A 16,368-nucleotide genomic window follows, 5' to 3' on the forward strand; every position below is an offset into this window, starting at 1 on the left:
CCAAAAATCATCCAGCAAAATGCACTTTTAAACAGCTCAACCATACCAAACAAGATGTACTGTACCAACAAATCTGTGCAACTTGCTTATTAAATAAAGCTGTATTTCTGTTTATATGTTTCAACAGGATGATGAGTGGGCCAGGGTGAAGACCACAACCGACACTTTCTTGTGCAGAGCTGTGATTGTCACCTGCCCCCCTCATTTGGCAGGTCAGTATCACTCTCACTGTTGCAGAAGGCAAATATCCTCTTCTCTCACCACGTCTGTCAGATGTGGCAAACTGTGCATCCATGCAGATAAATCTTTGATTTTCCTAAATCTGTTTGGCTTTGGGGTGTGGTAGTAACTTTGGCTCAAGTAAAGTCTGTCTAAGGTTGGGCCCTAGGCTGAAGAATTTCCTGGATTGGATTTTGAACCAGAGCAAGAGTTAAGGCCAAAACTTTAACTGGGGGCTAATGTGAGATTCGTTATGGTCGGAAGTGGGAAGTTGAAAGTGGCAAACACGTCATTACCGACCTCCCTGTAATCGAGCTACCAAGGAGAGAAAAATATGGACCCCTGAAGTATTGTGTTTTTTTTGGCTGCTCACACGAACCAGAAAGTTTTAATTGAACAAACTAACATAGCATTTAAAAACAAGCCATGTTGAAAATCAAACTTCCAAGTCTTTTTAATTAACAGCATACATTACTGCAAACATAATATATCTTCTCTTGACTGTGTGGCCAGCCATGTGCATTTGACATCATGTTGTGAAAGGGAGTTTAAGAAAACATGTCCAACTCTTGAGTAGAATCTTTTTTTTTCCTGGTCAGAAAAAAAGAAATCCTGCATTCCAACTTCTAATGAACGTCAGGGCAAAACATCGTTGACCTTGGATTTGGGATTGGCTGGTGCTTTTCACATGTAGGTCACATACTGTACTAAGACTTGAGTCCGTGCTGGTTGATGGTGAAACTGGAGTCAGGGCTGGTTTTTGCCAGGTTTGGAAGATGCTGAAGCTGAATCTGGAGCTTGGGCTTACTCTGGGTCTGTGCCTGCTTGTATTAAGCTGGCAACAGATCTGTCACTCAAAGCCTCATACTCAGAGCTATGGACCATGGCCAGGATTCTTAATGAGACAGGTTTGAGAGCAGTGTTGAATTATGCAGCATGGATTGCTCTGGCTTGGATGCCACAGTGCCACGCTTTGGCCTTAAATCAGTGTGGGGAGGTTGACAGGGACTCTCAAAAGCCAAAGTCAGGTCAGTGATTGAGATTTCACCTCTCCCAAAAGGAGTTGGGGATAAATTAAAGAGAGAATTGCTGCTTGAAGTCATCTGTGTGACATTTTTCGTTTTAATTATCGGATAGTGGGTAAATCTAAGCAGCTTCTCAGTTCGTGGGAGAGTGAATGAGAGAGCGTAACACAGATAGTGGGAATATTGATAATGACTCAAGATAATTCCAAGCCTCTCTTGGACAGTAGAGTTGTAAAGCATTTACAGTATTAATAGCCACTCACATTTGGCTTTTCACTTACAGATGCTTGTTTCTGACATTCCTAATTAATTCTCAAGTCACTTGCTTTTGAGTGAATTAATGGATAAATTAATGAACGAAGTAATAAATGAATACTCTCTGGGTCCAGGAGGTGCTTGGCATCCAAAGACACCTACAGCTGCATTCATGAACACAAACGCAAATGCTGGATATGAGCTGTGTGTCCCCTAATATATCACGTTTGGCCTGTTCTTGGCTCCTGGATTTATCTCCCCATTCATCCATCCATCTTTTATAATGAGTTCCGTCAGTTTTTTTTTTCATCCTTTTTTGTTACCACTTCTCTCACTCACCTCAATGATTTATGAACTGTTTGTTTTCACTGCAAATAAGATTGCTATGCATGAAAAGGACTTGGAAATGAGAATTTTGGGATGTGTGACTTGACTTTTATGTTATGGGTTGACTTTTGAAAGTGGGGTTGAAGTATGTGCATGTTTTAATTGGTAAATAGGTTTTCATGTATATTCATTCTAAGACTGCATAACAAAAACAATTCTAATTAAGCTTTCACAGCATGCAGTTGGAGTATAATGCAATTAGATGTACAGTCTAACATTCAGCTACAGTTACAGAGACAGCTCTGCAGTTACTAAATTAGCATTTTTTTTCAATGTTTTTTCTGTCTCACTTTATCATGTAGGGAGTCTCTGGCAGAGCAGGCTAACTGGCTGTGTGTGTCCATGTGGGCATGTGGGCATGTGTGTGGGTCCTTATTGTTGAGTGGGTGAACCTAAAGTTCTTTACTTGCGAAAACTGTACCTCACTAAAGGGGGATAGAATATGATTGCACCTGAACTTGACAGGCAGCCGAGCAACACTATATCTGATGTTGTCATCTATCATCTTATGTTTACACTAGTAGAAAACAGGTGAGCACTACATTAGCATCAGTTTGCTAACTGACACTGTGGGAGCCAGGATTCTAGGCCAGTGCTAGCTGCTGTGCTGTGAATGAAACTAATGGAGCTTAATTTAGTGATTAGACATGAAGTGGGAGCTGAGATGATTGTGAAGATAACTAACACAATGTGATTTTTATCTCGCTGAGTTTAAACTGTGGAAATGAATTTATCTATCTCTCCTGATGAGCAATATTGTGAGTGTTGATGAGCAGACGAAAATAGTAAATGTGGTTTTGCAAAGTTTTGTTCACCAATGGAAAATATTAAACTCCCAAAAGGACATACTGTGGTCAATTCTCTCTTCTAAAGGTCTTGTCATTTCTGTGTAGAGCATGATGATGATGGGGCCTCAATTTAAGCTGAGATATACTCTATAGTTTATTGTCCAATCTAAATCTTTTAAGATCAACATATAACAAACTTTTTTTGCCATGGATCCTTTAATGTGGGTATCAAGACATTTCATAACATTAAAATTTGTGTTCTCTGGTGGACAGGGTGACACTATTTCTAAATTATCTAAAACATATTTTCGGCATTTATGCACTGCAACCTCTGGCCAACATATGAACTGATCTAATGTATCTCTGATAGGCCAAAATTGGTTCTACTCATTAAGAGAGTTAAAACACTTAAAAACTTGATTTAAAATCGTAATAATTTCTCTGTATTATTGAAGATGTGTCTAAATTTGTGTCAATTAAAACAGAAGTTTGAAACTAAATCCCTACCACAAATGAAAAGACACTCTAAAGCTCATCTGCTTCATTGGGACTGTGTGGTTTGGTTTGATCAGATTTGGCTGGCGGTGGTGTCTGTCTGGCAGCATAAGCCAACAAGACATCAAATTAAACACATAACACAACTCTTCTACAATATACCATGCTTTATTCCCTGAGTATTTCTCCTATACTGACATTATGTAGCAATGTTTGGGGTATAAAGCATGGTGTATCAGAGAAGTGTTATGAAATTAGTTCTCATTTTGATGGACTCACAGTGGTCTGCACCTGTGTGTGTTTTCAGTGTCTGAGATGGTAGAATAAGCAAACAACCCAGCAACTGTGAGATTTTTTGTCTACTTCTAATATTGCTAAACTCTGATTAGTGTACAAATGTTTGATGCCACCTTTTTCCAACACAGCCCTGCCTACTTCAAACTAGTGAGAAGAGAACAGAAAAAACACGAACACAGAAATCTCTCATTTGAAATAACCAGTGCTTTTTTAACTTTAGAAGATAATATTTGGTTCATGAAGGATCCCATCACTTTTAATAAGATGCTGATTAAGAGCCTTTAAGGCTCTTTAAATGAATAATCAAAATTAAATGCATCTTCTGTTTGTAGTCCAACAGCTATACTTAGTTGGGTATTTATTCAAAGAAGATTAAAGGACACCCATAATAAACCACAGCTAAATTAACTTCTAAACTAATGAGGGCAATTTTAGCCAAAAGGGTCATTCTCCCTGCGTCTATTTTTGTCAAGGCCAACAGCAGACACTTATAAGTAATGCCAGAACTACAGTGTGTGTATGGAGAGATGGGGGGGAGGGGTTCTGCTGCTACTGCTGAGGCTTCAATTTCAATAAGTATCAAGGGGCTGCCTATGTAATTCAATAAAAGATCTGTGATGTAAGGTGCCCATAGATACAGGACTCCATCTTTAACATTTGGATTAAGTGGTTGCTGAATAGTGCTGCCTATCTCTGATGGCTTTATAGATTTATGACAGTGAGGGCTGCTATTTTTTTAATGGCATCCATCTGTCGTTATTGCCTCATTTTTTTGGAATTGGCCCTCCATGGATACCTAATGGTATCAAGGGTTCTTAACTTACTTTGTTTTCATCAAAACATTGACTCATTGGAGTCAAAGAACATTAAGTCTAATGGGAGGGCTTTTTCTCTTTTCACATGGACAACACACCTAGCAAGACATCTTCTTCTCCACAAAAGATTGTTATGTCATATTGGCTTTTCAGGATGAAAGAGATGACCCAATTTCATAGCTTGCACAGGCACAGTCATGAACTTTAGTTCGCCCTAGCTTTAGCTATTTTTGTAGCTTCTTTGCGCTCTTTATAAATTGTCATTTGGAAACTGCATCATCGTCCCTTGATGTTATATCTTGATTTGAGTGGCTTTTCATGTTTCACTTTCCTCATCCCTCTGACAGTCAAAGACACTGAAAGTGCCAGTGTGCTATGTTATAAGTTCAGAGTGAGAAAGTAATGGAAATTTGGAAGCCCTTTGCTGAAGGCTACCAAAGATGTGACTCACAGTTTAGTGACAGAGAAAGCAAGGTCAACATTATCCATGAGTTGTGCATTCACGAAAATGAATTGAGAGCGGATCAAATGCCACAAGATTTTAAAAGGAGAAAGTGAGTTTTAGACAGACAGAAAGAGGATGAACAGGATGAAAGGAACCTATTCACGGAGCCATAAGATGCTCTTGAACTTGCAGCTGTTTTCCAAAGATGACAGATTGATGCAAAATGCAGTCTGATGAGCTGTCAAATGAGAGCTCTTCAGATAATGGAACGGATGAGGATTGTGACAGCATCCTTTAGAGGAAACCTGCTGTACTCCTCCACCTCTGGCCCAAGACCTGCACCTTTCATCCTCTGGTCAAACTATAAAGCAGGGACCCTTTGACTCAGTGGTTATCTATGTTTAGCATTATAGAGATATATACTGCATAGTTCTAAATAAAACTAACTCTAAATATCCTCAAAGGTCTAATAAATATAAATAATTTTAACTGTTATAGTCAATGTAATGGAGTTTTGATAAACTTTTCTTAACACTATTGTATCCCTAAGTGTATATTACATGGCAATGTCCAATTACTGATGACTCTGGCATCACCAAAGTCATTTTGGAAATATGCTTTAAAAATGCAAATGTGCTACACTCCCACTGACCTTGTCAACTTCTTAAGTAAATAATAATAATAAACTTGATTATTTTTTGAATATCTGCCATTTTTCCTGGTAACCAAAGCCAAAATAATGTGTTCCTCCTTTATGTGTGTTTGTGTGCAGTTTGAAGGTATGTCAACCCAACAGCAAACACTGGACTGCTGTCAAGCTAATATTAAGCAGCTTTTTCATTTCTATTGACAGACAGGAAATCCTCACTATTTATTCTGTGGAGATGCCAACTCGTATAGTGGATAAGGTTTGTAATTTAGGCCACCTTATCAGAAGGTGCCAAAAGTGAGGCACCTTCAAAAGTACACGTCTGGAAATTGCTGGATGCCAGAAAGAATGCATGACAATTACCTTCTTCTGTAACTGCTGCAATATGCTGCCCCTATTCATCAGCTAGCCACCTTTTAAGCACACTGTACCAGATTTGTGTGCTTAATGTTATTTAGTTATATAAACTGCCATCCCATAGAAACTTTATTTACGTCATCTTGATTTAACTGTGATGCTGAGTTGTGATGAAGTTCCACAAAAGTGTCACAGCAGATTTGTACATGTAAGAGTGAATGACGGTACTGTCACTCTAGAGCACTTGAGTGTTCAAAAGATGTCAGAATATGTCTCATTTAACCATCAACAATTTAACATCTGACTGACAAATAATGAGGTGGAAGGCATTTCCTGCTATCAACTTAGCTGGCTTTGGTGTCAAAACAAGTGGCATTATGGATATGACACCACTTGACAGGTCTTATGTCATGTGTACAGTGCTGTCATTTGGACATCTAAGTGACCATGTCAAATTAGTTTGGAGCCACTTATCATGTCACTGTTTTTCAATTTTACTACTTCAGGCTCATCAATTTTGTTTAGCATTGAGGGCATTATTTTGAGGTTGCTGACAGGCTCTTGACAGTTTCTAAATAATGTTTCACATCTTCCATGGGTTCATTCGTTAAAAGCCTGGCTTTTGGCCAGGTGTTGCTTCACTTGCCAGAGCAAGCACAGAAACAGTCTCTTCTCCTCTCTGCATGCCTGACACACACTACCTCATGCACTACCTAACCGTACTGATGAAGTTATTCGACTGATCTCACATCAGAGAAATGGAGCTTTTGCAGATGTAAGTGCTGCGATTAGAGCTCTGGAGCACAGCAACAGCCAACAGTAGCATTAGGTCATGGGGATTTCTTTGCAAGGCCATTAATGCTAGTCAATGATTCAAAATAAAACCATCCTGATTAATAGTGTGTTATCCGTTTTATTTCCCTCTTTTACTCTGTCTATAAATTAAAGCATGCAATTGTCCTATATTTTATATACGAACTACACCAGGTGAGACTAGGAAAGTGAATTACTGCTACTAAAAACAACATGCTGTTTTTAGGATTCATGGCGTACTCTTGTTTTCCCACCAGCAAAGATTCACTACCAGCCACCCCTGCCCAGCCAGAGAGCATTCCTTACCCAGAACATGCCTGTGGGCCACATGATAAAATTCATTATAACCTACCAGACGGTGAGTAAGATCAAACACAACTGAACCAACATGTATACAAAAAATGTTATGAAGATATAAACACATAAACATTCAGTTGTTGCAGCTTTTAGATTTTTTTTTTTCCCCAAGAGGGTTTATGTTTGCTCTAAATAATATTATAGATGTCACATGCATGTAGAAAAACATTGATTTAGTTTATGAAGTGGGTTAGTTATGGTGGATTATTGAATTGGTCATGCTTGCAAGGATGTTATGAGAAGCCATTTTAGTTTCTGGTACACAGAAAACAGCATATGTAAGGGCTTGAATTCCAGACTCCATATAGTTGAAAAAAAAGTTTTCATGTTTGTCAAATTTGATATTTTACTGTTGAAATACAGGGGCCACTTTCATAAAAGCAATTTGTAAGCACTGCTTACAAGCAGATCTTGCTGTTGTCAACGTCACACTTCACAAATGATTGTCACCTACAAATTGCAGGTGTTACAAATCACAACTTGCAAATCACATAGTTAGTGAAATGGGACCCTGAATATTCCATCAAAATCTACATCAAAATACCAAACAAATTTTAGTTTTCAGCCTTTCATAATGAGAATTATTTGAATTTATATTTTCAATGTGCAATGTTTTCTTTTATGTAAATTGCAAAATGTTTACCAGCAGTAGCATCAGCAGAGGTGAGGGAAAATTGTCCCCAAATGCTGTATGTATTTGTTTACCTATTTCATAAAACAGAAAGCCTGTAGCAGACAGCAGCCGACGCATTTGGCACACGTTCTTTATAGATCTGAATACTTTGTACAAAAGCTTCTAGCAAATGAAATTTGATTTGCTTAATCTTCTTCATTTTGCACTTTACAACCACACAATTAATTAACAGAATGCTTGTGCACCTTGTTAGTAGATTAAATTTGTCTACTGTAATGAACACAAAATCATTAGTGCTCATGCGAACATTTATTAGATTTGTGCCTAAATGGTGCCTTGCCAAGATGCATTTGGATCCTGATAAACACATATGGAAATATTGGTCACTGATGTAGGCTAAGTTTATTTGATAGTCTCCCTCCCATGTGTTTGTCAGTTAGTAGTCTTGTGATATGATTGGACAGCTTACTTTTTCTAACTACTGAAGAAAATGATATGATTTTCTGCAAAGTGAAAAACTGGGGGCAGTGCTCATGTGACTGACACATGTAGTGCTTTCACATTAAAATAGCATGGTGAACATGAAAGGCATGTATGGCGGAGGGTGTGTACATTTCTTTGACACGTGGCAGGGAATGATGGAAGGAAATGCAGAGAATATACATAAATCAGACTTAACTGAGAACAGCAACTGAGGGTCAGAAACATAAAGATACTAACAGAGCACTGCACTGATAAGTAAAGCAAAATTAAATTAAGACTGAGCCAAGACTGAGCCAAGACTGACAAGAGCGAAGAGCTTCAATACTGATGCAGACTATCAGATGTGGTTGTGCACAGATGAAACAGATGAAAGGTAAAGTCATACAGTCTATCGCTATGTTCACATTGGAGGCCTTAATGCTCAATTCAGATTTTTTTGTCAGATCCGATCTTTTTGTGTTGATGGTTCACATTCATGTTTGTAAGTGACAGGTATCCAGCTACATTGTGAACACCACTGAGGTCCTAATCTGCCACACATGTGCAGATTTACCTGAAATGTGAGCCGCATGCGTACAAGAATAACAACATAATGTCATTTGTGTAACTGTCCAATAGAATAGAGATAGAATAAAATAGAAAATAAATAGAGGCTTCTCCATAAATGTGCAACAAATGTGAAACTTCCTCATCTCTCCATTGACCTCCGTCATTTTTGTTGTCCTCCTCCATGTTTATTTTTACTGGGGTTTGAGGTGCTGACACTGAATGGTGGCGCAATATGCACATATGCAGAGAAGTGAAATGTTAAAAAAACCACATGGATTCCCATCTGACCATTCTGACAGCAGCTGCATAGACAGAGATTGGATAGGAATCAGATCTAGGACCACATATGCAAGTGGTCCAGATCTGATATGAAAAAATCTGATTTGGTTTGTTCACACTAAATCAGATCTGAGTCACTTCAACAACTTCAGCCAAAAGCCACTTCAGCATGTGAGGTGATCATTGCCTAATCTGCCATTATGTCACCTTACGACCTGAGTGGATATGGTACACTGACTTAGGCTGAATCTAAATATCTGGACTTCCCCCACTTGTAGACTCGCAGACTTTACAAGTGAATACCTGTGAAGTCCGAAATGCCTGTCCAAATCCACAATCTCTCCAGTCTGCAAGCAGTCTACAGCGCATGTGGACATCCAGAGACTCTGATCCAAGTGCGGACCTCACCCATAATCAAACTACTTTTAAGTCAGACATAATTTAGATATATACAGTGACACAAATATATATTATTACTTTTATATTATATATGTATACAGTATATATAAAAGAAGTTTCTGTTTTTTATACTATAATGAGGTTTGATATTGAACACAAACTGCAAGTGTGAATTCTGTTCTGCACTGGTCATATCACTGACAGCTGCTGAGGTCTGAGGTCCCATCACGTTGCATACAGTCAAAGGTCTGACCTTCCTGTTCACTTGAATGAGAAAGTGTGTCCAAACTTTTGACAGGTACTGTATTTTATCCACTCACAGCCAAGTGCTCTTGCAGACTTGACGTGATGCATGTGACATATATCTCAATACACGTGACTGAGGTTTGCAAGAACCAAGTCTGCAAGTCTATTAGGTGAAAATTTGTATTCAGCCTTTAACGGTGCTCACACCATCCTCGACAAGTGCCTCACTATTGCTGTTGTGTGGTTTTACATTGAAAATGCACATACTTATTGCTAACAAAATTGCTGCTCTCTAAAGCCACAAAACAATGAAGTCTTCCCCATGATACCTCTATCTTACTCTTACTGATTCTGATTCTCACTGAGTCTGATTCTTTCTGTTGTTGCAGGCATCTTAGGCTGTGGACCCATTTGATTTCTGTATTTCATGTGTTTTACCTTACTTTGACATTTCTTACTTAAATACTGCATCATCATTTTTGAGTAGTTTATAAAGATACATAGTGAAAATATTCTAAAGGTGGATGACTTGCATATTTGTTTCAAACCCATTAAGCATGCAATCATAAGGTGAAAAAGCAACCCCATTCCCTCTTATCTTAACCATGTTAAAGATAATTAGGGTTATCTGTCTGAATACATTGATTAGCAATCAAGTCTGGTTTCAGCTAGTCCTGCCTACTGCATTCCTTTCAAACCTTGGCCCTTGCCATCAATTCAAAGTGTCAGTATACTGTGTAAAGTATCCCACTGGTCATGGTCAAAAGCTACCTGTAAGAACATTATTGAGCAACAAGTCCACTGAACTGCAGTCCTCTCACCTAGGCCAAAGTCCCTTGAGATATACTTTTAGGATCTGAGAAAAGCTGTTCATGCTTGAAAAACCACAAATGTCACTGAGTGGAAGCAGTTCTGCATGAAAGTATGGGCCAAATACCTCAACAGTGTGCTGAGAGACTGACCAATTTCTACAGGAAACATCTGGTTGGAGTTATTGCTGTTTATTCAGCCTAAGGGGACAATAAAGATTTTACACAGGGCTATTGGATGTTTCCCTCTTTAATAAATAATGTAAAATTATTGTGATGTGCTGATTTTATTATAAATTTAATTTATTACACAAGACCTGTCTATTCACATGAGGTCTCTAACATGAAGAGACCTCTCTGAGAAAAATATCAAAATCAGTCAAGTCCAGATTTACTAAAGTTCTATTAATTTGATCATTTTTTACAACTTAGTTGCTTGCAAAAGCTTTGACACTTAGTTGCATCCGAGGCTATGTACTCACTGGATGCAACACAGCTTAGCTGCTAATTCCAGACAGGATGTGCACATTGGCAGAGTTACATGACATTGCTACCCATGTTTAACTGCCCTCCCTTGACCTAATGCCATTGATGATCCAGATCAAGTTGTTGAAAAAGAAAAATATTCACTCTTGTGTAAATTGCACAAGGTGATGTGAGATGCCCTCTGTCAAAACAACATCCAGTGGTCATCTAGTGGTATAAGATTTAAGATTCCACAATCTCCCAGGCCCTTTCTTTATTAACACTGTGGTGATAACACCTGCATTTCCCTGAAAAAACAGCAGCCATCATAAGGGGCCATACTATGTGCCAAATCTTTACACCACATGTTTTGTCACAATATTTTGGGGTAGTTGATTTTGTAAATTGCTAGTGAATTTGAGTGTATCACCACTCAGGTCCTTCTAAAGTTTAGAGGAAGGGAAATGGCATGCAATTCACTCATCCTTTTAGCTGAGGTTAAAGCAAGCGGCAACTCTTTTTTGATTGAAAACAGCTTGAGAGGGAAGTGCAGAACGCATACAAACAGCTCCTTTAAAAGGACATCAAGAACAACCATCAATTCCCACTGAAGGGAGAAGAAGAGTGTGTATAGCTGTGCACACAGCCATCTTACTCCCTGTCAGAAACATTTCAGACAAGATTCGTTAAAAACTGACCTCTCGCTAAAACCCATGACCAGAGGAAATCACTGACGCACTTTGATAGCAGATGGTGGCAGACATCTCTCTAGTAGATGATATAAAAAAAACAGCAACACTGAGCTGACTGAGCAGTTCACTGGAACGCTCTTGTCACATCATTTGCGCAAGCCCAAGGATTTTGCATTTTCAGCATAAATAGTTGAGTCTGCATTCCTGCCTTGCATTATCTGCTCCACAGTGCGGAGCAATTCTAGAAGCACCAGCTTGTCCCTCTCAAGATACAAGTCCTTAGAGGCAGCCTCAGGCTTGGGATCACATCTGTCTCTTCACTTACCTGTGACAATGCTCCCCAGTGTTGCGTAATTTGCCAAGGCAATGCCTGCAGCAGCTGAATCATCTCTACATAATATAGAGCTTATGTTAAGTCTGGACATAAAAGAATGAAAATCAGCAACTTTTGTCAGGTTTGTCTAGGAGCTGAGGACTCAGAGGGGGGTGAGAAAAGCCTGAAGCTGCCTTTTTGTGCATGGAGTGTGGGCTAATCTGTCACATCCCAAGGGTGGATTGTTGTTGGGGTGTGAGGTTAAAAATGGCAGCAGGTGTCCTGCCTCGAGGTGAAAAGATCTATGTATGCCCACCTGAACAAGGCCTAACTTTAATAATGTTGTCATTATGGCCAGGGAGGTAACTAAGGGGGCCGAGACTTGGGCAGGATCCTAACTGATGGTGTTTGCAGAACTACCACCTTCTCCAGCATAATGTGCATCTGTATTGCCAGGAACCAAAACGAAACAAAACAATCAAGTGTTACAGGACAGTGATTCAGAAAGAGCCATGGTACAAATTCTCAAGTAGCTGACCTTGTACAAGGTAAATGAGATAGAGCGCTAAACAGGAGGGTTTTTTTTTGTTTGCTTGTTGTCGTTTTCTTAAAAATAATTATTAAAGTAAGAAACAGCTGGAAGTAGACGAGTGCATAAGAAATACCATGAACATTTTTTTCCTCCAGAGGGGCCCTCATTGCTTATTTATTTATTTATATCATTGCCTAATTATTTATTTAATTTAGGGAGACATACTCATCACTTTTATATCATGTATTAACTTATTTCTTTATTAATTAATTAATATGTTATTTAAAAAATATAATACTGACCAATGTCTTACATACTGCTGTGGATCTGGCTCTGATGAAACAATTTGAAATGAATATAGGGATGGAGAATCTCATGTGATACTTCAGTGATTGATGATTTTGTTTGTTTGTTTTGATTAGAATGCATGAATTGTGTGCCCTTCTTATTCATAAAGCAATACTTAGAGTGCAAGTACAGTGCAATGTAAACAGAGAGTTTTTTTTTAACTTTTATGTGGTTGCTGTAGTTTAGCTGTTCTTTTGTTGTCTCAGCAAAATGTTTTCTACACCTCAATGGTCATTTATCAGGTCAAGTCAATATTTAGTTAGGGTATAAAAAGAATGAGCAAAACAAGAAATGCATGTAACAGGCATAAATTAATGTATAACAATAGTTTCAGACACACAATTACTGGTCGTAATGTTACACAGGCACAGAGTGAATCTGCATAGACAGATACATGTGCGCACATTCAAATACATACACATCCAGGTGTATGCATGAATATGCAAATGTAAATACACAAGTATATGCACATACATACAAAATGTTATTGTAAAAGTTAGCAGAAGTGATACAAAGATTGACGATTTAATTCACCCATTATTGTAACATCTAAGTTAGTCACAAAATAAATACAGAGCATTAATAAAAAATGTTACAAAGTGAATTGTCATTTGGTCTGTACTCAAAACATCATGTACTGCCCAAAAGCCTTTGTTGCAGGTACATTAGAGTTACTTATTATTACATGAGGCAGCAAGATTGTCAGCAAGCCACACATAGCGTGGGCAGGAGAGCCAAATGCTTATTATTTTATGAGACATTTGTATTACATTTGTAGTTCTCATGCCATCTTAGGAACTACAGTAGAATGGTCTTGACATTAGATGTTAAAATAATAAAATCTGCCTATATGAAATGCATTCAAATCAACTATGTTGATAAATAAAATATGAAAAAGATATACTTTGCATTTATATACTACTGCACATAATTTAGTCCCATTTTATACAGATCTCATAAAAGATTATACTGTATGTTTATACTCAATGTTTTTTATTTGGCAGTTTAGTACGAGTGATCCTAATAATGCAAAATCTAGTAGTTAAGGAGAAAAACATCAAATGTTGGTTTGAAATTCATATCAAATTACTATATATGATAAGTCTGTGAAGATGAGGTCATGGTGTATCCAGAAGGGCTAAGTCAACTTGACTTGCTTTAGATTCTTGAAATCATTTCACCTCTCATCCAAAAGGCGTATTCAGTTCTGACTGGTAGGCAGTCCCACTCATCAAATCTCTGTAGGGTTGTTTACAAATTAACAGTGTCGCTAATTGAAGTTGCAAGTATTCCAACACACCCAGGGCAAGGAAACACAAGCAGAAGTGAAACAATTTCAGGAATATCTGATGACGCTACCTTCATTATGCAGGAGTTTTTCTCATTTTTATGGTATTTTCAATAGTTAGACTAGATTCCTAATTATTTGAGATGAGAGGTTGTAGTTTAGGTGCAACACACACTAGATGCATCACATGTTGTATCATTTGATGCCTGTAGCACACACTGGACGTGCCATACATACAGTTCTAGTCTGTTTAGAAACTGATTCATGTAAAATTTCAGTTCTAGTCTTATTAGATACAAGTTCTGCCTTTGACACAGTTGACCATACAATACTACTGGACATACTAGAAAACTGAGTTTGGCTCTCAAGTACAGTGCTAAAGTGGTTCAAGTCCTGTCTTCAGGACAGGAACTATTTTATCTCAATTATTCATCTGAGTGGACAAACATGATGTGTTGTATTCCTCAAGGCTCCATCCTTGGTCCTTGTTTATTTAACACTTACAGATTTCCATTAGGCCAAATTATGGAACAAAATAACATCAACTATCATATCTATCTATCTAACTATCAAGCTTACCTTGTTCTGTCACCAAGTGACTACGGCCCCATAGATTCTCTCTGCAAGGGCATTGAACAAATCAGTGATTAGATATGCCTGAAGTCAGCTAAATGCAGACAAAACCAAGATAACTGTCTTTGGTGCAAAAGAAGGAAGGCTGAGAGTTAGCATTCATCTTGACTCTGTCTCTGAAAATCAAAATCAAGTCAGAAATGTTGCTGTAATCTTTGACTTAGGGGTAACTTGTACAGCCATGTCAAATCAATTACAAAGTCTGCATTCTACCATTTGAAAAATAGGCCTAGGCAGGACGTGAATCCTTTATTATTATTTTTCCCTTCATCACATAACTTACATTACACACTTTAGGCCTGCATTAAAATCAATGGAGCAGTTTAGATATGTTTTACAGCTGAATAGCTCTGCATTAGGAAAATATTGTTTCCTATATTTTTATGGTGTCCTATTGTATTTTTTATTATATCCATACAGAAATGTTAGTTTGTATCTGTTGCAAGAAAGTCTATACAAAATTAGACAGACACCAACACCAGCACGAACAATAAAATACAGTTAAGTTTAAAAACGTTTTCAATCAACAGCAGCTCCATACCTCTCTTTAGAGGTATGGTTTACCTGCAAAATATCTTCAAAATATCTTTGAAATAAACATGAAATGACCTCACTGCTCAGATCGTTCACTGGTGCTACCTGTCATATAATTAACTGAAAATTATTGCAGTTTTTATATTTTATCTGGCTCAGTTGATCACTCACTCACAATGCTATGTGGTCAGTGTTCCATTAGAGCAGAGAAGCGTTTTTGACAGCTGTTACTCCAGCAGCAAATGTCTGGATTTATAATAGATACCTATAAATCAAAATGCCTGGAATAGTCGTGATCAATCCTGTGAAACACCCTTTCTTTGATTTCAGCATGTAATTGTTTATCTTTATATATATTTTTTTGTTAAACCTATTGACTTATCCTGGTGTGGATCATATTATGGTGTTTGTATGATATCTGGTTTATCATACACGATTCTAACACAATAATTGTAGTTATATTAAAACAACAAAGCCTGCATGTCTTAAATAACATAATGATATGTAAAACAAGGTTCTCACAGAAATCCTTCTTCTCTGCATGGTCATATCTAACAAACACTAAAAGCTGGGCATTAGTACTTATCAGTTGATCCATCCACTGCTACGCCTATGCATGGTGGACTTTTAATGGCAGCATCAAGCTGAGTGCACATCCTCCGCTAAAATCTCAGCACTTGTAGCTGGCAACTGTTGTAGTTGACAGCAGGATTTGCTTGATATCCAGCAGTTCATTTTTTGTGAAACATCTAGCAATGTTTCAATGATTGCATTTATGCACTCCTTCACACACATACCTACATTGTAAGTGTCTTTTTATGTTTCCCCACAATCCACTGTATCCTCAGCAAACACTAGTTTGCACATTGTTGAGTTGAGCTGTGAAGGAGTGGGAGAGGACTCTTGTGGACCGATTATACTGGGCTATTAGCTCTTAGTTTAACATTGCCATTTTTTACAACTGCCACACACTTGGAGCAGGTCAGGCATCAGGCATATAACAGTGTCAGCTTATCTGGGTTTTTAGCAAGGAATGAGTTTATTTCTGTCATTCACTGCATCAGAAAAAGCTCTCCAGAGGGTCATCAACACATCACAGAAAATAATCAGACTCCCCCTGCCCTCACTGGAAGACATATTCAGATCACGCTGCCTCCATAGAACCAACAGCCTCCTGAAGGATGTTACACACCCATTTCACCATCTCTTTTCTCTGGAAGGTGCTACAGGCCCTTATAGGCCCGCACTTCGAGGCTCAAAAA

General features: G+C 38.1%; 1 protein-coding gene across 1 annotated transcript in view; it reads left to right on the forward strand.

Annotated features, from left to right (window-relative positions):
* si:ch211-127i16.2 (probable flavin-containing monoamine oxidase A) overlaps positions 1-16,368 on the forward strand; it is a 52,728-nt gene that overhangs the window by 13,141 nt on the left and 23,219 nt on the right. Inside the window, exons 7-8 of the mRNA XM_067574913.1 lie at positions 128-212; positions 6,803-6,903. Of these exons, the coding sequence (XP_067431014.1) occupies positions 128-212; positions 6,803-6,903 (186 nt within the window). The remainder of the gene's footprint in view (positions 1-127; positions 213-6,802; positions 6,904-16,368) is intronic.

This window comes from Thunnus thynnus, chromosome 19 (assembly GCF_963924715.1).
Source record: "Thunnus thynnus chromosome 19, fThuThy2.1, whole genome shotgun sequence".
Classification (NCBI taxonomy): Eukaryota; Metazoa; Chordata; class Actinopteri; order Scombriformes; family Scombridae; genus Thunnus; species Thunnus thynnus.